At 43.4% G+C, this 27181-nt stretch overlaps 3 protein-coding genes across 3 annotated transcripts; 1 reads left to right on the forward strand and 2 right to left on the reverse strand.

Annotated features, from left to right (window-relative positions):
• The first annotated feature begins 5182 nt into the window (after positions 1–5182).
• Positions 5183–13272, forward strand: gpia (glucose-6-phosphate isomerase a). The gene is made up of 18 exons (XM_024264256.2): positions 5183–5392; positions 6063–6153; positions 6324–6392; positions 6464–6583; positions 6652–6735; positions 7109–7255; positions 7452–7523; positions 9513–9557; positions 9861–9914; positions 11148–11208; positions 11283–11326; positions 11509–11661; positions 11907–12036; positions 12297–12373; positions 12485–12613; positions 12684–12759; positions 12868–12934; positions 13003–13272. Exons 1-18 carry the CDS (start codon positions 5274–5276, stop codon positions 13124–13126), a joined length of 1662 nt encoding a protein of 553 aa, XP_024120024.1. The 5' UTR covers positions 5183–5273; the 3' UTR covers positions 13127–13272.
• A 166-nt stretch (positions 13273–13438) lies between these two features.
• On the reverse strand, positions 13439–17367 carry mphosph6 (M-phase phosphoprotein 6). The gene is made up of 5 exons (XM_024264260.2): positions 17138–17367; positions 16610–16722; positions 16441–16531; positions 16271–16368; positions 13439–13910 (listed from the first exon to the last, which is right to left on the reverse strand). Exons 1-5 carry the CDS (start codon positions 17183–17185, stop codon positions 13778–13780), a joined length of 483 nt encoding a protein of 160 aa, XP_024120028.1. The 5' UTR covers positions 17186–17367; the 3' UTR covers positions 13439–13777.
• A 1700-nt stretch (positions 17368–19067) lies between these two features.
• On the reverse strand, positions 19068–24132 carry snx20 (sorting nexin 20). Its single transcript, XM_024264259.2, has 3 exons — positions 23869–24132; positions 21839–21972; positions 19068–20106 (listed from the first exon to the last, which is right to left on the reverse strand). Exons 1-3 carry the CDS (start codon positions 23924–23926, stop codon positions 19435–19437), a joined length of 864 nt encoding a protein of 287 aa, XP_024120027.1. The 5' UTR covers positions 23927–24132; the 3' UTR covers positions 19068–19434.
• Positions 24133–27181: the final 3049 nt, after the last annotated feature.

Below are 27181 nucleotides of genomic sequence, written 5' to 3' on the forward strand. Positions count from 1 at the left end.
TTGTGCAGCAGCTACAGCAGCCCTTTAAAACCGTCATAATCACATCCAGTCACATCACAGGCATCTGAGTCAAACGGGAGGAATCACATCTCCGATCTATGCTCTACGGATCTATACATTGTCAGATCTCGCGAGAAGTTGAGGTACCATCATACCGCGCTGAGTTGAGAGAGTGTAGTCTACTTGAATCCAGGTGAGATAGTCCAGGGACAGGTTATTGATGCAAGGGACGACTTTTAGGTGATACTAGGTCACGTTTTGCCCCCTGGCTGTTTCAGCACATAATAAACTCCAAAATAGTGACGTTTACTTTTTAAATCTAACAATTATGTCTTTTAAGGTAAGTATAAAGCATGACACATGACAATACATAAGTTTATTTTATTGTAAGCTCATCTTTGTCAGTATGAGTATTTTAGATCGGCATGATACTTTATATTGGTCACTTTTCTTACGTATTTTTTCCCTTGTTTGTATTGTAGATGGTTTAGTCCTTTTCTTGTTCCCATGGTGTAATTCCAGACTGTTTTATTTTAATAGTCGACTAATCACCGATTACTTTTTTCTTATTAGTCGACTAATCAGGTCATGCCGAAAGTGGATGTAAAGCTCACATCTTAACCATCATTAGCTTTAAACGAACTGAAAATAAAGACAATTAAGATGATAGTTTATTAAACTTTTAATGAATCATTCAGCCTCTGTCCTTCATTAGTTTCTGTGATTGAAAGAAGATTAAATCAAGTGAGAGAGACATAAGGAATATACTTTCCATCAAACTCATTTTGACAGGTGACCTTTGACCCTACACCATCCATCAAACTCGTTTTGACAGGTGACCTTTGACCCTACACCACCCATCAAACTCGTTTTGACAGGTGCCCCGCCCCTTAAGATGACGTAACAATTTAATATCAGTTTTATAACTATTCTTCACAAATGATGAAGTTTTGGACTCACTGTCTCAAATTATGAAAAAAGTATTTTTTTTTGTTCTGAACGCTCACAACTTTGTTCAACTTGACTACACTCTGACTGAATATGATATAAAGTAACAACTAATCGACTATTAAATTAGTCGTCGACTATTTTAATAGTCGATTAATCGTTGATTAGTCATCTAATTGCGGCAGCCCTAGTACATACATAATGCTGCGTTTGTGTCTCTGCCTGCAGCACTGTTTATGTTTGATGTCCTCCATGATCAGGCGTACTGGTAAACAGATCAGGGATCTGCAACCTTCAACACTTAAAGAGCCATTTGGGTCAATTTCTCACTGACAACATCCCAAAAGGAGTCGAAAAGTCTCACTCACTTTTTAGGAAAATAAGACACTTATTTTTTTTAATTAAGTGTTTAATTAATGTTACTATTATAACTATAAACAAACTTTTTTTTTCAAAACTGGAAATAGTTTATCATTTTTGTCAGAGATTGCACATGACTTCCTTTCAAAATAAAAGACATCCTGTGTCATATAGGATCATCTCAATGCAGCAAATCATTTCATTTTCAATTTTCAGGCAAAAATGTGCAAATCTAATGAATTTATCAGAGATAATTCTGTGACAATTTTTTACAAACACCTAAAATCCTTGAATTTGTTTAAAAATAGAAAATCCAGTACTCAAAAATCTGTCAAAGAGCTTCTGATAGGTAATGTCTTTCAGCTGTTTGTAAATTAGTCAAATCAAGTTTTATTCTTTTTACTTTACTATTTACTTTTTACAGTTATTAAATGTTTTATTTCCTTTAACCAGAGAGCCACAAAGTAGGGGTCAATGAGCCACGTGGCTCTCAAGCCAGAAGACTGCAGATGCAACAACACCATCATAAAAAGTTTTTAACATATCTGAAGAACCTCAGTCTCCTTAGAAGGTGCAGTCGGCTCTGGCCCTTTATGTACAGGATGTCAGTGTTAGTCGCCCATTCCAGTCTATCGTGAAGGTGAACTCCCAGGTATGTATACGAGTTGACTGTCTCAACGTCTGTTCTCAGGATGTTCAGTGAACCAGGAGGTATCTTCCTTCTGAAGTTGATGATAATCTTATTTGACTTGGTGGCATTAATCCGGAGCGCGTTGTTTTCATACCAGCAGACAAAACTCTTATCTGATAGCCTCTGCAGGTGGGTCTGTCAGCCCGTCTGAGTTGTAGATGAAGTCAGATTTGGAGAGGCTGAACAGAAAAGATGAAAGGACGGTGTCCTGTGGAGCTCCTGTGATGCAGACTGACTCATCAGACGGAGTCATTTAAGACCATCTCTAAGGATAATCGTGTTTTTGTGGCATTTTCCTCACGATGGAGAACATAAATAAAAAAAAAATTAAGCTTGAAGTTCACTTTTGGGTATTTCTTTATTCAAATCGTGGTGAATAAGGAGCTGACAAAAAATGAAGTTGGAAAAAGCTTATAGCAGTGACTTGGGTGTTAGAATCTGCAAACCACGAGCTCCATTCTGATGCATCTATTTTCAGACAAATAGATCCATGTACGTCTTTAGTTTCCTGACCTGAGCTGGCACCTGGCTCAAAACTATTGCTCGCCATTTTAGTTGCACCAGTAATGTTTGGTTGGGGTCGTGAGGAGCTGTGAGGTAATAGGAGAGTGTGTAAATAAATCTATGATGGGAAACGGGCTAACTCCATGCTAACAGTCACTTCTACAACCACAACTCAGAGGTAAATATCTAATGAACTCCTGCAGCTCTGCAGAAAGTAGGTCCTAATTTTGCCTAATATATATATATATATATATATATATATATGCCTTAAAGACTTTCATTTATGTTCACCAATATTACCGTTTCTACTTTGGCAAAAAGGAGAAACAGTGGATAAATAATCTCTGGTATCATCCAGAGAATTCTGAACAGCAGAAATGAAGCCTGAAGTAGGAATGTCCTCGTTGGCCAGAGTTTGTCCTCCCACAAACCCCCTACCAACACAAACTGTTGTCATGAAGAGAAAAGGTAGTGATAAACAATAAATATTTTTCTTTCACAGACTGTAAATATGTTTATTTGGAGTGTAAACTCAGATTTTTTAGCATGAGAGTCAACAAGAGATTTCTAAATTTTAAGGTCATTTGACAGACTGCAACATGCTCAGGAAAAGGCTTGGTTCTTGATTATCTACAATCTACACAAACACCACAGCATGTTCCTCTAGATGCATAACCCAGGAGTCCTGCACACCTAAGAGCTCATTTTAGATAGATGATATAGGACAGGCTGCAGGCGTGTCCAAAGTCCGGCCTGTAGGCCAAAGGCTATCCATGTTCATATTTCCACTGGCCCATATATTCCTTTCATGGAATCAATAACATGCGGCCTCTAGCATTTTCTCAAAACTGTGTACAATTTCTTGAATGTGGTCGGCAAAATTACATTTTAAGAGGTTACAAACTTGTAGCAACACTGTCGTAAGACCCTTTTGTGAAACGTTCTTGCTCATTTCTAGAATGTCAACTTTAAAAAATGTAGTAAAGTTGACAGTGTCTGCTTAATATGCCAAGAGACTGTGGCTGTTTTCTAGGTGTTCAATATTAATGGAGACTACCAGACGAGACACATGCCATCTACGATAAGCTAAACAGGTATTAATGGTGTGAAAAACTGACAAATTGACAGTAATTTTGGTAAAAATCATAGACAGTACATGGAGAGAACTGGACTGATCATCCCCTCCCCCCCATGCGTTCCAAATAGGAAGTACCTGCTGGTCCCACAAAACCAAAACGTCAGACCTGTATTGAAAATAAACAGCTATTCCTCAGTCACTCTGTCTGTCAGAATAACCATCCTTTTTCTGGTGTCTCTTTTTAATGTGTTCTTGCTAACTCCCCTTTTTTTTCATGGTGTATAGTTTCTTTATCATAAGTTATTCAAGTTATAAACTAGCCAATCAAAAAACAGCAAGTGCCTGCTGGCCCAACTTTAAATGTTCAAAGCGTTTGATTAACAGATTCTCAGACCAATCACTGCTTACTAACTTTGTCTGGTCCCAAAATGGGAAAATCAAAAAATGGCGGCTGAATTGATTTAATTTCATTGGAACTCCAAGTTAGGCATTTTCTATAGGTGACTTGTTTTGTCCATCTCAATTCATGTCAATGGTAATGATTTCCATTGTGCTGTGGCTTTTGTCACTTTGCCGGAGTTATGTTGATCGTGTTAACGGTTGAGAAGCTTCAGTAAATCAAAGAACATAAACACTGGAGCTCCGGTGTTAAAGGGTTAAACTTTATTTATTTGTTTAGCGCCTTTCATTCTTTTGACACTCAAAGCACTTTTACATAAAAGCAAATAAAATCCCAGCCAGCAGACCAAGTGAGCCCCATATAGTTTAAAAGTGGGCAGAAAATTTGGGCCCCAAATGGGTTTGTTCGCAGTTTCCATGGTGGCCCCACCTGTGTTTGCCCACACTGGCTTTAGTGGGAACTCCTTGGATAGGCTTGCTATGGTATCCAGCCACCTGGTGGTATACTGATCAAAAATGCATTTCAAACAAACACACAAAATACACACTGTTTTGTTTCTTTATTCAAGTATTTTTGCTTATTTGCTTATTAGTCTTTTAAAGAAAAAGAGTAAAGAAAAGACAGAAAACTGTTGAATATTAGTTCATTCCAAAATGTTAATGTTTTTATTCCAATCAAAAATAATATAATTTTTTTTAACATTTAAATGCGATTTTAGTTTTAGATGCGTATGAAAGCATTTTGATTCTACACATTGATACTGTTTCAAAGTGTATCAGCAAAGAAGTTATTTAACTCAAGTCTTAGTCAGAATTTTTATAAGGAACAATTAGCACACGCGGTACAGAGGTCCCCTGTTATTGTTCGCCTGGGGTCCCCAAACTTATACAACCGCCGCTGCACCCCTGACATGGGCTCATGAGAGACTAGATAGAGCTGGAATGGTTCAAGTTTAAATGTTAGTCAGGAGATTTTAACTCTCGGTTCTGGTTTGTCCAGAACTCCGATCATAGCTGAAGTTGGTTCGTGAGCGTGTGCACGTTCATCTCCTCTCAGGAACCAGCTTCAGTTCTGTTCTTCACAGTGAAACGGCTCTGCTGTGATTGGCTGTAATCACAGCAGAGCCGAGAGCGCACGCTCTCTGTGCGGCAGAGGGCGGAGTCAGCGCATCTCCTGCTTTCTGATTGGTTCGCTGGGGTCGGACCAACAGTCCGGCGTGACGCCGTCTTCCCAGCAGTTCTCCGTCTGCTGAACAGAGAAGGTCGTCCCGCAGCTCCGCTCCCGCAGACATCATGGCCCTCACGGATGACCCGAACTTCCAGAAGCTGCAGGACTGGTTCCGCGCCAACAGCGGCAGCCTGAACATGAGGGAGATGTTCGACAAGGACCCGCAGCGCTTCTCCAAGTTCAGGTGGGTGTTCTGGGGGGCGGATGACTCCCGTCCTCACCATCACGCCTCAGCTTCGCTCGTTGGCTCCGTAAGTTCCGGTTGTTGCCCTCTCCTGTCAGCCGCAAGGTCACGTTTTCTCCGGGGCCGTTTGCCGTGGTCACGTGACAGCTGCGGCGTCCCCACCTGTCCGTCTGGACACCATCACGCCCCCACGGCGAGCCCGGTTCAGCCAGCAGCGCGCGTGCTGTCTTGTCACGTACACGAATTGAGGCTAACGCTAGCTTGCTTGCTAATGTCACGGCGTCCATTATCGGACAGAGTTGGTCTCGTTTCCGCGTTAAGGCTAAACAGCGTTAGCTTTATTTAGTCAACATTTCTGCGCAAAATCTCCCGACTGCCGCAGCGCTCACGCGCCTCGCGCACAGTTGACCGTTTTGACAGTTGTCCAGACCTGTTGAATGGGGAGGGGAATGGCACTAGATCGCGCGTGCGCGGTACGAAGCAATAAAGATCTACTAGCTGGATGCAGTTTCTCCAACCAGAACCTGCATCCAGCGTCGAAACCCACACCATGGCTCGGTTCTGCTCACAAACTGCAGCAGAATTCGAACCCCCACCCTCCTGCCCAACAGAGGAGCCCTGACCTTTGGAGTCAGGCTGTCAGAAACTGAAGCTGCTTCCTCTCCTGCAGCCTCACCCTGGCGACGGACGATGGAGACCTCCTACTGGACTTCTCAAAGAACCTCATCAACCAGGACGTGATGGCCATGCTGCTCGCCCTGGTGAGAACGACACACACACGGTTCACGACGTGCCCTATCAGGGGAGACGGCGATAAACGGTTGCTCCAGCAGGGTTACAACAGCTGATGTTGACACAGGAAGCGTGTTGGGTCAAAAAGCATGTCGACATGAGCGGTTCCTCTGTGAAAACCTGCTGTTTCTGTGCTTAGGCCAAGTCCAGGGGGGTGGAGGCGGCCAGGGACAAGATGTTCAGCGGAGAGAAGATCAACTTCACAGAGGTACAGGCTAACCATCACCACGCTCCCACGCGTGAGCAGGGCGTGCCTCACGCCAGTGTCTGTGTCTGCAGGGCCGGGCTGTGCTCCACATCGCTCTGCGGAACCGCTCCAACACGCCGATTCTTGTAGACGGTAAAGATGTGATGCCTGACGTGAACCAGGTGTTGGGCAAGATGAAGGCCTTTTGCCAGGTCAGTCGTCAGGAAAGCTGACCAATGAGGGATCTGGGGGCGTGTTCTGACGCTGACATGCTTTGCAGAAAGTGCGCAGTGGAGAGTGGAAGGGCTTCAGCGGTAAAAGCATCACTGACGTGGTCAACATCGGGATCGGAGGTTCAGACCTGGTAAGACACGTGTCAAAGTCAAGGCCCGGGGGCCCTCCACACCATTTTATTTTATTCTTATTAATATTATTCCATTATCATGGAATAATATTTCTGCCTTTGTATTTATAGTTATGTTAATAAGTTGCGGTTTTAAAGTTTTTAAATTTGGCTTTATACTAACTTTTTGGATTATTTTGGCATTTACTAAGATTTTTAGGCTATTTAGTAGTTTAGCTAATATTTCAGCTACATGCTAGCTGTTGGACTAACCTAAATAGTTTTTTTGTTTGCTTTTTAGGCTAATTTTTCATCTAGCTAATATTTTAGCTGGCTATCAGCTCCAGCATTTTCAGCAATCAACTTCAGTTTTTTTTAATATCAATGCATTCAGGGACCTCTGATGGTGACTGAAGCTCTGAAGCCATACTCAGCAGAAGGTCCAAACGTCTGGTTCGTCTCCAACATCGATGGCACTCACATGGCTAAAACACTGGCGCGGCTCAACCCAGAGACCACGCTCTTCATCATTGCATCAAAGGTGCGTACTCAAACACTTCCACACATGGTGCCACCTGGGTTTCAGCTGGTTCTGTAGAATTCTGTGAGCTATCTTTTGACAATGCTTTCTCCATAATACAGAATCTCTGCTGAGTGTCCAAACTTTTCAGAACCTCAATTCCAAAGCTCCAGTATTTGTGGTTTTATTTGTCTGACTGTTTTTGGACTGGTTTTAGACCTTCACCACCCAGGAGACCATCACCAACGCTGAGTCAGCCAAAGACTGGTTCCTGCAAACGGCTGGTGATGTAAGTAGACCTCAGATGGTGACAATTGTGTTTATATAAAAGAGTATTATTGGTGGCGTGTTTTAAAGGCCCACTCCAATGAAAGTGGTGTTTTTAACATGTTCTAGTTGCATTTTCTAATGGAGGACATGTATAAAGATTATTAAACCCAAAATAAAAACAAACAGAATGGAAAGACATGTGGGGCAAAAAAGTATTTAGCCAGCCACCAATTATGCAAGTTCTCTCGCTTAAAAAAAAGAGAGAGGCCTGTGATTTCCATCAATGGTATACATCAATTATAAGAGAAAAAAATACATTGTCTGATTTCTAAAGAATTTATTAGTAAATTTTGGTGTATTTGGTCACCTACAAACAAGCAAGATTTATGGCTCTCACAGACCTCTAACTTCTGTAAAATGATCCTTAAGTCCGTGTTGCCTAGCGATAGCCCCAAAACATCACTGCTCTAGAGGGGATCTGCATGGAGGAGTGGACCAAAATACCAGCAACAGTTTATGAAATCCTTGTGAAAACTTACAGAAAACGTTTGATTATTGTTATTGGCAACAAAGGGTATATCACAAACTACTGAGATGAACTTAAGTTATTGACCAAATATTTATTGCCTCCATAATTTACAAATAAATTTAAAAATCAGACAATGTGATTTTTCGGGATTTTTTTTTTTCTCGTTTTGTCTCTCATAGTTAAGGTGTATCTTTGATAAATTACAACCCTCTCTTATCTTTTTAAGTGGGAGATCTTGTACAATTCGTGGCTGACTAAATCCTTTTTTGCCCCACTGTATATACAATTATAAATTTACAGGTTTAAGTAAGTTGAGTTCAAGTAAGTCTCAATGCTCAGAAAAGATACTTGTAAGAATTCATTATTAATGGATTTGCTTTAATGAGATAGTATTAGACCAGGGGTGTCAAACTCAATCGAACAAGAGGCCAAAATCCAAAACACACCTGAGCTCGCGGGCCGAACAGGATCAAAATTTATTGAACACTCTAAACCACATTTTTATAACTTTAAAACCATAACTTTTTAACATAATTATGAACTATAGATGTATAGCATTATAATGCTAGTGTGAATGCTGTAAGCTGAATTTGGCTGCTGGAGATGCTAGTGCTGATAGCTGAAGATGCTGAAATAAAGTTAAAGTTAAAGTCCCACTATTTGTCACGCACCTTGGTGTGTGAAATTTGTTCTCCGCATTTGACCCATCCCCTGGGGGAGTGGTGAGCTGCAGACACAGGCGCGCTTGGGAACCATTTGGTGGTTGAACCCCCCAGTCCAACTCCTTAGTGCTGAGTGTCAAGCAGGGAGGCACTGAGTCCCATTTTTAGAGTCTTTGGTACGACTCGGCCAGGATTTGAACACACGACCTTCCAATCTCAGGGCGGACACTCTACCACAAGGCAACTGAGCTTGTGGTAGAGTGATAGCTGAAAATGGTATAGTGGTTAGCCAGCTAAAATATTAGCTAAATCCCAAAATGGCCACAAAAAAAAAAAACTTTGGTTAGCCAAAATAGTTAGCATGTTGCTAAAAAATAGCTAAACTTCAAAATATCCTAAAAAAACTAAATTAGCCAAAACAGCTAGCATGTAGATTAAATATTAGCTAAACTCTAAAATAGCCTAAAAAATCTCAATAAGTGGCAAAAAAACAAGCAGAATACCAATTTTTAAAACGGTAACTTTTTAACATAATTAAGAATAATAAAAATACATGAATATTATTACGCAATAAGCCAACTTAAACCTTAAGTAACTTTAAATATTTTACCATCCACAAAAATATTTTTTGTCAAAATTATACAAGTTGAAAATGAGCACCCCCCCCCCCCCGGGCCTTAACTTTGACACATGTGCTTTAGGCCATTTGTGGGAGTTCACCCCGTCTCTTTTTCCTTGTGTTGTGAGAGTGACATTGTTTTAAATACGTCCTCTGATCTGGTGTTGATGGCCTGATGTCTCTTCTCGTTTTCCACAGAAATCTGCTGTTGCCAAGCACTTTGTGGCGCTGTCCACCAATTCAGTAAGTACCAGCTGTGCTCTGCTGCTGCTGCAGTCAGCTGACCAGAGTGAACTCTGGTTTGTAAGGCCGGGTTTTGCTTAAACCTGTTTAGTTATAAACACACTTTTCACATAAGTTGGGATATAGCAGCACAAACAGGAAACTTTAATGATGGATCTATAATGCATTCTTACTGTAAGGCCTGTACCGATTGACCCACGTACCAGTCTGGGGATTGGGGACCACTCATGTAGAGGATGGAACAGAAAAGTTCCGATGTCGTCTCTGCAGGATGGAACTAACATCTGGCCTTCTGTTCCACAGGTCAAAGTGAAAGACTTTGGCATCGACACAGAGAACATGTTCGAGTTCTGGGATGTAAGTGAGTCAGCCGTGAATGTTTGTGATGAGGGGACAGGCTCATGAAGCAGAACCACATCAGTGCTTCAAGTGGTTCACTGATGCCGACAGTCCTGCTGGTTCCACTGTGGAACAGGACTGTATTTTTCACTCACTGATTCTGAAAGTGGTCCCACCGAAAAAGCTGAGCTGGGTCTGTAATGTTCATCATGGAAACACTTCAACTGTGAGAGGCAGAATGTTAAGAATTCAGGACATCCCATTGTTAAGTTCACCTCAACACTGTATGCAACCCCAGCTTTTAATGTCAGAGGTCAAAGGTTTCCAGTAGGTCTAAATCAGGTTTGAATCGTTTTTGATAGTTTCGTCAATTCTCCCTCCACAGATTCTCAATCGGATTGAGGTCCAGAAAATGGCTAGAACACTCCAAAACCTTGAACAGCCTTTTACATAATCACTCCTTGGTTGCCATGGCAATGTGTTTGGAATCTTTGTTATACAGGAAGATCCAGACACATTTTATTCTCAATGATCTCACTGATGGAATGAGGTTTAAAAATGTGTTATTTTCTTCCTCTCCTTGATACAAATCAGTTGTTCTGTCTCTTTAAGCTGCTTGTTGATTGTAGATTGTTCATTCCAATCTGGTTCAGGTCTACAATCTCGTTCCTGGTGTCATGGCGGAGAGGTTGCAGTCTGACTGTTTAAAGGGTAACCAAACAGGACAGCTGGTGGCTGATTCCACTCTCAGCCAGGATTTGAAAAATGTGACTCAGTAACAGAATCAAAGATGGTGGGGCTCATATACTAGAGTTGCTGAGCATGATGATACGGAACGTCTGGGATTTACACCAGTTGACCATCACAAAATTCAACTGCAATACATTGTTTCAACCTGTAGGGGGCAGCACACAGTTTTTGGCTATATTTACAGGAATTAAACAAGTTTCTTTTTAGTTTTTATATTTATGTTTTTGGACTTTAACCAGTATGCTCCACATGCAAACTGTGCACATGGAGAACACAGCTGGGATTTGAACCAGGACCTCCTCACTATGAGGCGATAATAACCACTACACCACTGCACAGCCAATTCATAGTTGAGGTGTACCTATTGTGAACATTACAGACCTGTCTTTTTAAGGGAGGCAACTCACAGAATTGGTGACTGAATACTTTTTGCTTGGCTGTAGTAGTGAGTCACAGATGGAGGCTCAGCCGTGCTCTGACAGGTTGTTTGCTCATCCTCAGTGGGTTGGAGGTCGGTACTCTCTGTGGTCGGCCATCGGTTTGTCCATCGCTCTGCACATAGGTGCGTCCCTGATCCATGTCCTTGTAGAAACTCCAGCCAATCGGTGCTCAGAAGAACTCTGTTGTTTGTTTCAGGCTTCAATAACTTCGAGCAGCTGCTGGCAGGAGCTCATTGGATGGTAGGACTTCTCTGAACCCCCCGCCTCTGATTCACATGTCAAGATGCCGGTTCAAATACACTTTCTGCATCCTTTTCAGTTTTTGTTTCCAGTAATATAAACCACCATAGATTGTTACCCAATTTCTGGTTAGTTTGTGAGTAAGGGGAGGCTTAAACACCCACGTCTCCTCTGGTCTGTAGGATAACCACTTCTGCAGCGCCCCTCTGGACCAGAACGTCCCGGTTCTTCTGGCTCTTCTCGGTGTCTGGTACATCAACTTCTTCCAGGCGGAGACCCACGCCATGCTGCCCTATGACCAGTACATGCACCGCTTCGCCGCCTATTTCCAGCAGGTCAGTGGGAGGGGCATCATGTCTGAGCTTCAGGTCCAGTTCTTGATGTGAACATGGTCATTTACTGTTTTCAGGACAGTGTGAATATGGTACCAGTTGTTAACCACATACCTTGAAGAATTTTAGAACTTGACTTCAAACGCAGCGTGTGATGTTTCTTCTGGGATTTGGATGTTTTTTTTCTTTGATGGTCAATGCTGCGTCCTCCGTTTTAACCTGCTTATACTCACCTGTGTGCTTTTCAGGGAGACATGGAGTCTAACGGGAAGTACATCTCCAAAGAAGGCAGTCGTGTTAAACACCATACTGGACCAATCGTGTGGGGAGAGCCGGGCACCAATGGGCAGCACGCCTTCTACCAGCTCATCCACCAAGGTCGGTTGTGCTCTGGTTCTTCTGGGCAGCCCCACCCTGGTCCTGGAGATCTACCACCGCGGCTGTTCCAGTTCTCTCTGCACTGCTTTGGGAGGATTTGCTGACTCAGGTGTCTCCTGATTGATGGAGCACACCTGATCAGGTAATCAGCAGCAAGAAGTGCAGGAACAGCTGGAGAGCTGACAGGTGGTGGATCTGGAGGAGCAGGTTGGACAGTGCTGCTGTGGTTGCTCTGCTCTCCTGACACCTTTACTCTGCAGGCACTCGGATGATTCCTGCAGACTTCCTCATTCCTGCTCAGTCTCAGCATCCTATCAGAAACAACCTGCATCACAAGGTACCGCCCCCATCAGCTCACCTTTTGGTTTCTGTGGTTCTCACCCAGTTTTGTGTTTGTCAGACTGAAGCTGCGCCCCCTGGTGGTTCACTAACAGATGCTGTGTTGTAGATTCTGACGGCTAACTTCCTGGCTCAGACTGAGGCTCTGATGAAGGGAAAGACACCAGATGAGGCCCGCGGGGAGCTGGAGGCAGCAGGCCTGAAGGGGGACGCTCTGGAGAAGCTGCTGCCACACAAGGTCCGACCCCGTCAGGGGATTTCTGTGGTGTGAAGCCATCGTTGAAACTCACCTACAACCCTCCCCTCAGGTTTTCCAAGGGAACAAGCCCAGCAACTCCATCGTCTTCAAGAAGCTGACCCCGTTCATGCTGGGAGCTCTGGTTGGTGAGTGAATGTCCTGTCAGCTGCTCGCTGAAACGTGGCGTGCAGGTTTTTGGAGATGGTCATTGTCGAGTCATTGTGATGGCTGACTTCCTGCTGTCTCTCCTGCAGCCATGTACGAGCATAAGATCTTCGTGCAGGGCGTCATCTGGAACATCAACAGCTATGACCAGTGGGGGTGAGTCTCTGCTGCCTCCACCCTAAAGCGCTCTGTGTTCAGGGTGGTCATGTGATCCTCTCCTCCAGGGTGGAACTTGGAAAGCAGCTCGCCAAGAAGATTGAGCCGGAGCTGCAGGACGCCGCTGAGGTGACGTCTCACGACTCGTCCACTAACGGACTCATCAACTTCCTGAAGAAGAACTTTGCCTGAGCCTGGCCCGCCCCGTTCTGTCCTGCTGCTGAGATTGTGTCGTCTGGCCTGTGTTGTCGTTTCAGTGTTGGTGCACATGTTACTGTAGGTGACCATTCCCTCCACCCCTCTGACACTTTTCAAAATAAAAGCTGTGGACCACTGAAGCTGTCTCAGTGACTGAAGGTTAAGGATTTGGAAGTTCCTGCAGTGAAGGTTCAGCTTCATGTGGGTTCTGTGGAAGTTCTGATGGACTGGGTCACGGTTCAGTGAAGAAATTTGAACCTTATTTAGTGGATCGGTTCAGAAAAATGATGTCAAATAGAACAAAAACTGGTTTAAAAGCTTTATTTAAAAAAAAAAAGACAGCTCAGCCAGCAGGAGGCGCTGCAGCATTATAACATGCTGCTGACAATGAGCTCCTCCCTGAGGAGAGCAACAGAACCCAGTGCTGAACTGAAGCTCAGTTCATTCCAAAATGTAAATCAACTGATACCATTGAGCATGCTCAGAACCTCCAGACTGACCCAGGAGGTAGCACTAGCATGACAAACAGGAGAGATCTTATGAACCAGGAAGTGGCTTATCAGGTGCACAGAAACGACCGTTTTAACTGAAGACGGGAATTCCGTCACCCCATCTCCCTGAGAAGAACCTAAACCCGGACCTGGTTCAGTCCTGAGGCTTCAGAAAAGTCCTCTTCTTCTCCGAGTCCATCTCGTGGTTGATGTCGTTCTGGTCCATGGCCGCTCTCTCCCGCTTCTTTGCAAATTTCTTCTTCATGCTTCCAACCAAACTCTCGTACCTGAAACGGATCACAAGACGCTGGTTCTCACCTGAGCTGACAGCAGAGCCTGCAGTAAAACCCTTACAGGTAACTAATAAAACAAATCCATTTCCTTTTGGTTAAATAAACAAAAAGTTACTGACATGCCCACAACTGCAGAGTTGGAGATCAGTCAAAGTAAGATGGAGGAAGTGAGCGGAAATATAGATTTATTTTTTTGGGAGGAATTGAAGGGTGGAGAAATTTGTATTATTTCTAGTTTATTGAAAAAAAAAGACTTAAAAGATTTCAGTTCAGTAAAAGTTCCAGTTGCAAGAATACGTATGTGACTTTCTTTCTCTTGCTCTACGTCGGCACTGGAGCTGCGACGTCAACCCCCACGTTGTTACAGATCTTTTGTCAGGCGGAATGGTCGTTGGTAGCCCAGTATCACGTAGTAGAGTTCGAATGTAGTTCATCCCACGATGACCACCAGGTTGGAGTATGTGACTACTTTAGGATTACTTGGATTTTTGCATGAATTTGTCATAAAATGTGTTCTGATCTTCATCCAAGTCAAATCACCTGATAAACTCGGTTTTCTTAAACCAACGCCTGGTTCACTGGATGTGGAAGTGGCACGGAACGAAGGCCGCTTCCATTCGGCGCCCTCGTTAACCTGGTGTAGTTCATGCCAAGCGCGGAGCGCCGCGATCCTCCGCGGAAGGCTCGCGCCGTGTTTTTTACTTTAAACAGATTGTAGAGGTTAAAATAAACACACACAGATCATTGTTGAGGGCCGACTCCGGAGCGGGACGTGGGGCTGGATTTTGGGTGTAAAAAAACAACAAGAGAGAGGCAGAGAGCAGTTCTTCTTAGCAGAAACATGGGGGAATATTTTTAGGTTATTGATTTACCCATGATGACAAAAAACATAAAACAAAAGCTCTTGCAGAAGCGCATGTCAACTGTCGCGGAAAAACGCGCGTCTGGTTTGAATTGCAGGAGAGAGCGGATGCCGCGCACACGCCGCCCTGCTTGCGCGTCCAGTGTGAACCTACCGTAACGCTGAAAAGGCTGCGCTTTGTTATATTTCTTCTACTTCGTGTTTGAAATTTGACAAACACAGCTTTAACTGTTTTTTTTATACTTGAAAATAAACTTTTTTCAGTCATAATGATAAAATTCAAAGCATTTTAAAGCTGCATCATGAACACTGGACATCCTTATGCTAGGTTCACACTGGACACGGAAGCGGGGCGGAGTGCTCACGGCGTCCGTTCTATCCTGCAATTCGCACGAGATGGGCACATTTCCATAACAGTCGACAGCGAAAGCAAGAGGTTTTTTTGTTTTTGCCATCATGGGTAAATGAATAACCTAAAAATATTACCCGTGTTCCTGCTCTCTGCCTCTCTTGTTGTTTTATTACACCCAAAACCCAACACCGCCCCCTGCTCCGGAGTCAGCCCACTAACGTTGCATGTTTATTTTCATCTCTATAGTTGGTTTAGATACAAAAATATGGTCACATATATCAATTGCTGTGTTATATTGTGAAAATTTGGTTATGTTTTGAAAATAAATCTGATTTTCTCATGTATCTTGATGTAAAATACATAGACCAGACGCCGAAATGACCTGCTGCACGGCGTGAATCTTCCCTGGAGCTCACACAGCTAACGTTACACCTCAGGTGCAATGCGGGAGCAGTCTAGCCACAGCATATGGCTCATATTAGCTACTGAATGGCTGCAGCCACAGACTTTGCTGCTGACCTCGCAAAACTCCAAACTCACATACGTTCACACTAATCCCCCTTTGTTTGTTGCAGTTCAGCTGCGTCATCCGGCGAAAATTTAAACCCAACGAGGCCTGACCGCAGACGCAGGACGTGAACGCCTGCAGTGGGATTTCATCTCGCACTTTTAAACTTACTTAAAGACTGCGGCGCTCGCATCGGAGCTGTAACGTTAGCCGTGTGACCCTGGGGTTCCGGAGGACCACAGCACTCCGCGCCTGGTGTGAGCCACACCATCAGTCAACAGTTGTGCTGAATGGAAGCGGCCTCCGTTCCGCGCCGCTTTCCAGCGCTTCCCCGTCCAGTGTGAACCAGGCGGAATACAACACAAAAAGTGTAAATTTTTCTGTCTAGTTCTGGGAACACAGTTTGCTATGTGTGGAGAAGAAAAGGCACAACACACTAACATTAAAAGCTCATCCCAAATAAGGAGGTCTGAGACTTTCCAGAACAGAGCTAGTTTCTGTTAAAAACCAGTTCAGAGTCAGTGTTTTAGCAGCTGAAACACAAAGAATTTATCAGGCTCCGGCTCTGGTTCCAGAACTGGAACCGACCTTCTGGGAACCCCATCAGAGAACACGAGGAAGAGGAGGTGTACCTCAGGGCCATCTCTTCATCTGTGACATCAGTCTGCATGCAGCTCACATCCATCTCCTCTTCGTCTTCATCTTTTGGATTCAACAAGGCCATCAGTTTCTGTGAGGGCAACAGACAGGTCAGGCCAGGGCGCACATGCACGCACATACATGCACACGCACCGGACCTCACCTCCACCGCTGGGTTGAAGCCTCTGAAGGAGATCCGGCCAAACTGCAAGTCCTCACAGGGAACGAAGCTCTCCTCCTCCACCAGCAGAGTCCTGATGAAGGAGCAGAGGTCACCATCAGCACAGTGAGCGTTTGCACTCCTGCAGGCGTGCATGAGGACAGACACGTACTCTTTGGTGCAGAGCTCGGGCAGGTCCAGATACCAGTGCTCGTCGCTGATGATCCGTCTCTCGTCTTCCTCCAGCTGCTTCTTCGTCTCCGCATCCAGCCCTCTCTGCATGAACTGCAGCCACAGGTTACGCTCAGATCATCCCACTCTTCTCTGGGCTGTTGCCAGCCAACACAAAACCAGACTAACTATCCTAGTCCATCCTCATGATCACGTGACCTAAAGGTTAATCATCAAACCTTGAGAACCCAAGAATCAAACTAAATCTAACCCACCTGTGGTTCATCTTTCTGAACACATTAACCAGTAATAAGCACCTTTCAATCGAAAGTAGTAGCAATTAAACTACTACACTCTCAAGCCCAAACAATGCCCAAACCTGTCGAATCTAGACTTTAAGTTGCTTTAGTTAAATTAGCAAGATCCTTGATTGGAAATGAGACATGCGTCTGTCAGAATATGACGACCCAAAGGCATCAGAACACACCTGAGGCCGAGCTAATGATGCTAGCAAGACATTAGCATGTACCTTCATCCGCAGCAGATTCTTGGACAGTTTCACTCCGTCGACCGCCATGGTTCTCCGGTTAACACCAACAGACTGACCGCACTAAACTAACCTTAACCGATCAAACCAATCCACAGGACGCCGTCGGTTACTTCAGCCAAACAAACGCCTCGCGCGCTGGAGAAGACATGTTGTCAATAGTCGAGCATGCGCAATGGATGCAGGCCTGAGTAATCAACCACCGAAGAGTCGAGACGTTCTTTTTTCCCAATTTATTTATTTAATTATTTAGTAACTCTTTCACAGAACAGTAAAGCTCAAGCTAAAAGTTTGATATGTAGCTACAACAAAATAAAAATAAATTAATTAATAGTATTAAACACTAGTCCACAAAACCCAAGCAGAACTTAAATTTTTGTTTATTTATAATTTTGGGTTGTTTTAATTAATACACCACAATTTTTTATTTTACATGTTTTTTATTTTTTTATTGGCTGCGCAAATTTTATTACTGTATGTTGCTTCTAAGATGGTACACCCAATGAGTATACCCAACGAGTTATATCCATAGACTTAATATATAACGGTTATATCACTAGAGATGACATGCAAGCTTGTTGCGTACGCAAAGTGGACGCCATATTGGAAGGGTATAGATGCCATTTACTGCTTAGAGCTGGAAAAACAAAAATGTGACTTTTCACTGGAAAATTATTGCTGTCAGCTGATAAAGAAGAACTTCTATAAAACATTTTAACTAGATCCGAGTGAGTTCACTCTCAATAGTGAACGTTTAGAATGACCTTGTAGCCTTTTCAAAGTCAATGGTAGCTTTAGAGTTCACACTATTTCCACGTTTTCTGGTGGGACAAGAGATCTTTTTCGTTTTATGGAGGATGGCCGTAGTATTTATGTGTGCTAGACCTCAGATCAGACCAGACGACCTGTTGGTAATCAGGTTACTAAGTGGAGAAAAATAAACTAATGAGGATTTCCTCAGTAGTGAAGAGGGAAGACTCCAGTGCTGAATTCCCGTCCAATGGGTGGACCGGGAAATGTGTCGTTTGAAAGACCATCTGCCTGCTGTCACACCGGTGACCCGCAAGTCCTTCTGATAGAGGCTGGTGGGATCCGCTTGTTGAAAGGGAGCCACCAACCTCGCGTTGCCACCCCTGCCGGGTTAATTTACCCTGCGGCGTTCCGTCGCAACCATCTCCAGTTTGACAATACAGTCCTGGCCGCTGCTGGCTTTAAAGCGGGTGCTGCCCGGGTCCCACTGCTCTGGGGCCATGGATAGAAGGCTCACTGGGCCCTCTCTCCCGTCTGGGGGACCATCGGGACCAGCGGGGCTGTCAAATAGGCTGCACTGTTGTCAGTGGGCTCAGACCATGTTGCGCTGCTCTGGGCCCATATTCAACAGGCTCTAGCAATCTGCGGCAATGTCAGCTACTCACCGATCCTTTTATAAACACAGACCGAGGAGTCTAACAGTTAGTTTGTGCAAATCTTTTTCTGTGTTTAGGTTTGAAAAAAATCACAACCATGCATCAGGTACGCATTGCGTTTCCTAAATAATAACCTATTTATTTATAAAAAAAAAAAAATAAAAAAAAAAGTTGAAATGTCATTCATTTGTTGCACTTTATACAAAAACATTATTACCATGACCTGGGAATTATTTTTCTGATGATCACTATTTTTTCCTTTTTAAAATCCTACCAAAATTAAGCATTTTATGGTCATTTTACTGGTTCTGCTAAGCCATGTCTCATTGTTTTTATACCATTCCAATATGGCGTTGCTGTTTACGTTTCTTGGACAAAAGTAAAAAGCCTGCGTGTCATCTCAAGTGAATAACCTCATTGGGTTTTGTCATTTTCATTGAGACATATAATCTTGAATTTGTTAATAAAAAAAAAAATAAAAAAAAAAGCTTAAATTGTTACGTGACGTGGATTCAAAAAACTTTATTTGTAAGCTACTTCATGACAACCACTGATTGTATCAAAATAGCCTATTTTTGTTCAAACAAATAAAATAAAATAAGATACAATAAAATATAATAATAATAATAATATAATATATAATAGTAAAAGTCAGATCATAAAGCAAACTATAAAACACAGGTCATAGAATGTCTCAGTGTTGTCACTAAAAGCCTGAACAACAATGCGTTTGATTAAAAGGAACATATTGAACTCTAGAGAACCCTTATCTAAAAAACTATCAACTTTTACAAGAATGTTTGTTCATCACAAACTGATCCATCTGGGCCGTGTATCGGCTGTTTTTTTTCAATGACATATTAAATAATCCTCTCAGATGAAGTTGCTGATCACCACTTCCTTCAGGGAGCGCTGCGTTGCCTCTCCCCTCTCAGAGTCTCTCAAGACAGTCAGCTCCTCCTGTAGCTGGGCCACAGGTTGACCCAGTTGGTATCCCAGGTCCACCATCAGCTCCAGCAGTGCAGCTCTGTAGACCCGCAGCCCGTAGCGTCTGACTATTGGAAGCACTCTGTTAGCAGTGCAGATGGCCTCCTCTGGCTGGTCCAGGTCCCGGTAACACACCACAAGCGCTGACAGGGTCGGTACCTGCAGGGTGGGCTTCTGCCACAGCAGCAGCTTGTCCTGGATCTCCAGGATAGTTTGCAGCAGCTCCAGAGCTGCCTTGAACTGGCCCGCTCTCAGCAGCACATGCGCTTGCCTTTGCTCCTGTGTGGTGAAAAACTCAGCAAACAGGGGAGAGTGCCTGATGCAGCGCAGAGCAAAGAGCTGCGACAGGTAGTCCTGGAGAGCCAGCCGCCGCTCTGACATGGCTTCGAGGCTGAAGTTCCTGGTCAGAAGCTTACGGGGGAGCTGCACCTCCTCCAATTCCTCCCTAAACTCCTCCTGCAGTTTGTGGTGGAGCTCACGGAAGTCACTGTAGCGCCTCTCCACAGAAACCCGGCGAGAGTCAAAGCTGCCGGAGCGCATCACCACAACTTCATGCACCTGCAGACAGGCAGAGGAAGAGGAAGATAAGTAGATCTCTGGGGAACAGCTCAGCTGTGGAAACGAGAGGAGGAACATCTGCAACTATCTCAGGGAAGGAACTGCTACTAATCATTAGTCTACAGTAGGGCTCTAAAACTGCCAAACAAAAAATTGACCTTGGGGACACTGAAGGCAGAGTCTGGCTGAGGCTGGGCCATGTGGGGTTCGATTTATGCCAAAATGATGTTTTTGTGTCCACTCCCAGCCAGCAAGGCCCAGTGGGCCCCATATGGTTTAAAAGTGGGCAGAAAATTTGGACCCCAATTGGATTTGTCTGCAGTTTCTGTGGTGGTCCCACCTGTGTTTGCCCACATTGGCTTAAGTGGACACTCAGTGGGTTAGCTTGCTATGCTAGCCAGTCGCCCAGTGGACAGCATAGCGTGCTAGCAAGCTCTTCTCTAGCGAGCTAGCGACCTCCACTGTGTCATACTAGCGGCTCCTATGTAGAAAATTAGCAAGCTCAACTGTAGCATGCTAGAGAGCTCGTTAACAGCAAGCTAGTGAGCCCCCCTGTATTGAGCTAGCAAGCTCTGCTGTAGCGAGTTCCTCTGTATTAAGCTAGCAAGCATCTCTGTAATGAGCTAGCAAGTTCCACTGTATTGAGCTAGTGAGCTCCACTGTAGCATGCTAGAGTGCTCCTCTACAGCGAGCTAGCGACCTTTGCTATAGCAAGCTCCTCTGTATTGAGTTAGTGAGCTCCACTGTAGCATGCTAGCGTGCTCCTCTGCAGCGAACTAGTGAGCTTCGCTGTATCGAGCTGGGAAGCTCTGCTGTAGCAAGCTAGCGAGTTCTGCCGTATTGAGCTAGTGAGCTCTGAGGTCCACCAGGTGACTGGATAGCATAGTGAGCCTATCCATTGAGTGTCCACTTAAGCCAATGTGGGCAAACACAGATGGGCCACCATGGAAACTGTGGACAAACCCATTTGGGACCCAAATTTTCTACCCACTTTTAGACCATATGGGGCCATTTGGCCTTGCTGGCTGGGCTGTCTATATATTTGGTCTATTGTTTATGTCTACTGAACAAACTTATTGAACATTTGTTCTTGTCTATGTAGTACTAAGTAATATCTTATGCGTGTCATGTGAAACAACACGAGCTAACGACACTAGCAACTGTTGCTAAGGAGTTTTCTGAGGACAGATCCAACGACAATAGCGACAAAAGTTTTAAGCATAAAGCTGAAACATCACAGAGCAAATACAAAGCTATCATCACATATGTGTGGACATGCAGAAGATATTGCTTAGTAAACATTGAACTTTCATAGTAAGGCGGGGGCCACAAAATATCGACTTGAGGGCCACAAATGGCCCGAGGGGGCTGCCAGTTTGAGACCCCTGGTCTACGGGGTGACCTGTGATCAGAAGATCACAGTTTTGGCTCCCACACTGCCCATTTGCTGTATTGTCCTTGGGCAAAAACCCCACATTGCTCCTGGTGGTTGTAGTTTTTCGCCAGTGTTTGGCTTTGTGTGAATAGGACTGTGTCTGTAAAGCACTTTGGGGCTCTAAGGAAGACATTAAAGTGCAACACAAGTATACACCATTTACCATAAACAAGCTCAAACCCTCTCCAGCCTGGCTCAGATGAACTGCATGTCAGACTCTGTCTCTTAACATGTTTGTGTTTGGTTACAGTGTGGAGACTGAAGGCTGAAGTTCTGCTTTTCTCTGAGGAGACTCACCACATGTTTGCTAATGGCCTGATGGACAATCCGAGACGACGGGATCTCAAACAACAGCTGGACGGGTCGCTCCCTGCGCTTCTCCAGTCGCAGGTTCTGCTGCAGCTCCTTAGTGGTTAAACTGGAGAATTCACCTGACAGAAACACACATGAAGACATGGATGCAGGATGGGTCTCTCAGCTTCAAATTTACAAGGTGAACACAAACTGTTGTTTCCTGCTGTTTTGACGGCCACAACAACTCTAAAAAAACAGAAAAGCTAAAGACAAATGAGGCCCTCTTTGTTATCGGAAACTCAAAAACTCAAACTTTATCATGTTTGTGAACTCAAAATTGAATTGAATAAAAGTGAGTGTATTGAAAGAATGAGAGAAAAATATCTGAATCGAATCGATTCTGGAATTTATTTGCGATACCCAGCGCTAGTCTCCAGTCTTTGAGCTGGTCTCCAGCCCGTATGAACTAGGGTTGTGCCAGGAAGGGTAAGTTTCAGCCAAAAGATCTGTGTGAATCAGAGCAGGTGTCCTGTGGTGACCCCTGACTGAAACAACAACAGCACACAGAAGGACCTGCTGTCATGTAAAAACCAGGGGTTTTCACAAGAGGGCAGCACAAGTACACAAAGTAATGGTGTTGTGTTACGTTGCTAGATTAAACGGGTCACATGACCACAAGAAAAGCACAAGCAATCCTGGCTTCTCAAATACTGACTCAATACTGTGTCACCACCTCCTAACAACGCAATTCTTGACAAAATGATGCTACCATCTGTGGAAACGACACCTCATGTATATCAGAGATAAGGCAGTGAATGTAACAGTGGCAGCATGTCGTGGCTTTTCTAATGATACTACCAACTACTGGTCCAGCAGACGGGAACAAAACATACCTGAGAGAAATATGATGGAAACATAGATATAGAGAGGGGGAAAAAAACAAAAAAACAATCACCAACTTAACTAATGCACACCAGACCAGCAGAACAACAGATCTGAATTCAGGTGATTCTTTGATCTGATCTTAGGTGGTGATAAAATCTGTCCACCAGCTGTCTCCCATCCATGAATGTGCAATAGGGAGGAGGAAAATTGTCAATTTTCACATCTTCAAGCGTTTTAGGCACTAGGAGTGTTTGATGAGTGAACACAGTTCCTTTGATATTAATAGACTGATATTCTTCATATAGACTGGGGGGGTGCTCAAACTTTTTCTTTCAAAATCTAAATGGGATTCCGGTTCATGGTGCCAAATACAATATTTTTTTGGATGTTGTGAAACAGAAAGGAGAAAATAAAGAAAATTGTTTTATTTATTTATTTTGAATCTTTATTCAATAAGGTAACACACGTTAGTAAGAACAAAAATGAACATTTGTCTTTGAAACCTTTAACAGCAAGGCCTCACTGGACATTTTTGATAGAAAAACAAGAGCAATATAAAAAAAAACTTTCTTCCAATGAAAACAGCAAACTGGGATCCTAATGAGAGACGTGGCAGAGCTGGAGGAAGCAGAGATGAAGATGTTGAGGTTCTCTCTAGCAGTGACCAGAATGGATCAGGAATTAATCCATCAGAGGAACAGATAGATGCGTTGGAGATAAATGCAGCGGAGCAGATGGAGATGGTTTGAACACAATGAGAGGAGGAACAGAGATGATGTTGGTAGTACCAGGAAAGAGGTCCAGAGGAAGAATCAAGAGGTTCATGGATGTAGAAGAGAAGGACCAGAGGTTTTGTTAGAGAGGAGGATGCAGGGAAGATGGTTAGATGGAAGTGGCGAGGAACCAACAGACAAAGGAGAAGTGTGTGTGTATTTGTATGTGTGTGTCAAATTAGCAAATTCCACTGCAGAGGTTAATGTCTAGGAACTACAAAGATGGAGGCTGGTCTGTCGGTTGAGTGTCTGTGATGGCAAAGGACAAGTGCGATGTCTTCAGTGTGTTTAAGGGGAGCTTCTAAGCTGCTTACGTCTCTGAAAAAGAAGTAAAAATTATCTCTCCCTTGAGCAGAGGGAAGTGAAAGGACATACCTGGACTGAACCAGTTCATCTTTGCTGGGTCTCCAGCGCCCCCTGGAGGTTCTGCCATCACGACCAAACCCAGAGAAGACCCACAGCTCACACGTTCTGCTGCATCCTGACTGAAGGGCTCCCAGTTTCAAGACTAGATCCAGTTTGTGAATTGAAAGTCCCCACAGAGCAGTCAAAAGGTGACAGAGGACCGGAGGAGGAAGTTACCACGCTCACTGAGGCAGAAGGCCAGAGGGGGAAGTGAAAGCAACAGGACGAATGCCAGCAAACAGACAAGATGTGTCGGTTTATGGCTGCAGCAGGTGGGTGGAGCTTCCTGCAGGGCTGAGAGGGAGGAGTCCGGCTGGGACTGACCCTGAAAGTGTGGGCGGGATTGGACACCTCAAAGCAGAACTGAGCTGCTGGTTCTAAGCTTCGCTGGCCTCAGATTAGAGTTTGTGTCCTCAGTCATTTCTGTCTCTGTGCAGCTCAGGCTTCTTTTGTTATTCATCAACCACTGTGACGGAGTCGGTTAATGTTGGTTGGGTTGTTTCAGATGAGCCGCTCCTGGTTCTGATTAGGGCGGAGTATTGATTATATTTGCCAGAAACGATTTGATTAGAGTCACAGGAGCCTGAATTGATTCGATTCTCATAATTTTCAATTCTTCAATTCAATCCAATTTTGAGTTTACACACTTGTACACATTTGTTTAGAAATACATTAATAATCTGTTTGAATATTCATTTTAATCTGATCCAGTTCACATTCTGTAAAATGTATTAGTGAAATACTGAGATTGTTAATATCATCCAGTGTTACATAGATTCTCTAAAGGAGAAGTTCTAACTAAAATGTTTAGATCATTAACATTGTAAACATTGTTCTGCTTCTCCTGGAGAACGTTTCAGTTTGGCCACTAGGTGGCAATCGTGCTATAGCATTACGCCTTATTCCAGAAGAAGAAGAAAGTATGAGCAAAAAACAATGTTTAGACCACAAATAGTGACTTTAAAAATATTTCCTTACAAGAGTTTGGAAAATTGATGCCTGTGAGTTTATTAAGATGTTCATTTAGTCAGCAATGTATGTTTAGGTCGACCGAGCGTTAGCATTAGCCATCCTATGGGAAATTCCATTAAACATTAGCATCAAACTAGTGGACTTTAGCTAGCTTTAGCTTTATCGATTTATATTTTTACTAATTGATTATTGATCTATTAAGCTTAAACTGAGGTGTCAAAGGGTTAAATTACTTTACTCTTTCCGTAATACAAAAGTAATTCATTACTCGTTACTTTCCTTTCCTTCTTTTTCTGCTTAAATTCTCAAAGGAATAAAGTGAAGACAAACAAGACGTCATTGTAAGATCTACAAAACAAAAATGTGAGGCTACACAAAAACAATCAGGTTTATTTTAGTGCCACTTCATTAGTTTCACCACATGAACATGAAAATATGTACTTAATATTGTACATAGTGTATAGACAGGCTGCTCACTGACTGGAAAGGTCATTCCGAGGACATAACTACACTTATATGAAATGTTTTTATGATTTTAATAAATTGGAAATAATTTGAATATCTCCAGTTGCCCATACCAATGAATTTGTCCACAACCTATTTATGCTCTTTTACATCTTACTTTGACCAATCTCCAACTCTGCATTACTGCATGCACCAGTAACTCTTTTTATTAGTGTCCTTTTTGTTTCATTTAACCAAGAGACAATGTCAGAGCCTACTTTTTTACACAAGTTAAAGTTTTATTAGTCGCCTATGGTTTCACTGCTCTAAAATGTGAGTAATGAGGGTTTCTGTAGAGCAGCCACTGTAATGTAATTACCAACATTTAACTGTAATTCATTATGTTGGCGTATTTCTGACAAAAGTAATTAAATTACTGTCATTTTTTACTTTGTAATTCACTACCCCAGCACTGGTCATTTCATACGTCTCTGGTGTCTCTGACAAACTGAAGAAGATTTTTGCCAAACACCAAATACAAAACCTTTACAAACCAATCAACACACTGAGGCAGAAACTGGTTCAGGCCAAATATCTTACACCCCAAAGAAAAGTATGAAATGAGAATGCTCAGAACTGCAAATGGAGTCACTACACAAGAGAATGTACCAACTCAGCAGACCCCCCCCCCCCTTTCTGCTGTTTATTCTCATGTACAGTAAAAGACAAAGGACACTCATTAAAGACCAAAATAGACAAATCATTGACAGAGAAGTTGGTTTGAAGGAGGGGTCAAAGAAGTAAGCCATGTACATATTAACAATCCAAAGAGGGGGAGATCTCAGACACAATGTCTCCTATTTACATGCTGCCCTTTCATTCATTCCAAAGAGGACCAAAACTCCAGCGCCCCACGCCCAACTACCCTGTGATGGAGAAAGGAGAGGCTTTCCTTCTGGTGCCTCGTCTTTGTTTCCCTTAATGAGCCATTGATGGGTAGAAATGGTTGCATCCCACCTGAAGGATACACATGTGGAACTGAAAGCAGTCGCACTCCGACTGATGAAGCCTCTTAGATGAGCGGCGAAACGTTTCAAGTAAGAAATTAATTCCAGTTTCTATGATTCAACTTCAAGACGTCACCGGGATGAATGAGAACTTTCACTGACAGAACCACTTTAACCAATCAGGACCGAGCTTGTTTGAAGTCTACATCTCTATCACTGTGTTGATCACACACTTTGACCATTGGATGTGAGATCGCATACTTTTATTGAGGCGCCTGATTAGTCAGTTTATAAAATAAATCATTTGAACAAGAGAAAAAATAAGAACAAAATGGGGATTAACAAGATGCTAAAAAGGCATCAGATATCTGTATCGGTATCAAATGACTGAGTTACAGCTGTTTATTTCTCTATAGAACCAGTGGTACTTGAATTCTGGGGGGGCACTCAGTCCAGTTCTCATATACAGTCTGTGGTTTTCAGATATTCATGCAGATGGTGCATTCACGTTCAAATTATTGAAAAATTAAACAAGATGTGTTTTTCTATTTGAACTTTTAAATAAATCGATGGAGTTTTTCACCTAAGGCTTCACTGGTTCATGGCTTTGGACATCCTATTCTATGGCAGGTGGTGGTTATGGGATACTACTGGTGCAGAAGTGAAAGGGAACTTCATGTTTTCTGAGTTCCTCACAGAATTCAACTCTGCTCTGGCTGCTATAGTAGATGGGCCGACAGAGGAGATTCTGGTCCAGAGGGAGCAGAACACTAGGCTGCTGTAGGTTCTGGTCCAGCAAGCCTCTATGAGATTAGTAGATTCATCCATGAAGTTTCAGAGACAGAAACAAAGACAGCAGG

This window comes from Oryzias melastigma, linkage group LG6 (assembly GCF_002922805.2).
Source record: "Oryzias melastigma strain HK-1 linkage group LG6, ASM292280v2, whole genome shotgun sequence".
Lineage (NCBI taxonomy): Eukaryota > Metazoa > Chordata > Actinopteri > Beloniformes > Adrianichthyidae > Oryzias > Oryzias melastigma.

What these genes read in the sequence shown, in the direction of transcription:
- snx20 (XM_024264259.2), bottom strand. Translation starts at nt 23,926, where the DNA reads ATGGCAGAACCTCCAGGGGGCGCTGGAGACCCAGCAAAGATGAACTGG. An exon ending in GATGAACTGGTTCAGTCCAG is followed by an intron (nt 21,973 to 23,868) that starts GTATGTCCTTTC and finishes TGTTTCTGTCAG; the next exon opens with GTGAATTCTCCAGTTTAACC. An exon ending in AGGCCATTAGCAAACATGTG is followed by an intron (nt 20,107 to 21,838) that starts GTGAGTCTCCTC and finishes GCCTGTCTGCAG; the next exon opens with GTGCATGAAGTTGTGGTGAT.
- gpia (XM_024264256.2), top strand. Translation starts at nt 5,274, where the DNA reads ATGGCCCTCACGGATGACCCGAACTTCCAGAAGCTGCAGGACTGGTTC. An exon ending in AGATGAAGGCCTTTTGCCAG is followed by an intron (nt 6,584 to 6,651) that starts GTCAGTCGTCAG and finishes CATGCTTTGCAG; the next exon opens with AAAGTGCGCAGTGGAGAGTG. An exon ending in AGAAGCTGCTGCCACACAAG is followed by an intron (nt 12,614 to 12,683) that starts GTCCGACCCCGT and finishes CCCTCCCCTCAG; the next exon opens with GTTTTCCAAGGGAACAAGCC.
- mphosph6 (XM_024264260.2), bottom strand. Translation starts at nt 17,185, where the DNA reads ATGGCGGTCGACGGAGTGAAACTGTCCAAGAATCTGCTGCGGATGAAG. An exon ending in GCTTCAACCCAGCGGTGGAG is followed by an intron (nt 16,369 to 16,440) that starts GTGAGGTCCGGT and finishes TTGCCCTCACAG; the next exon opens with AAACTGATGGCCTTGTTGAA. An exon ending in GATGAAGAGATGGCCCTGAG is followed by an intron (nt 13,911 to 16,270) that starts GTACACCTCCTC and finishes GATCCGTTTCAG; the next exon opens with GTACGAGAGTTTGGTTGGAA.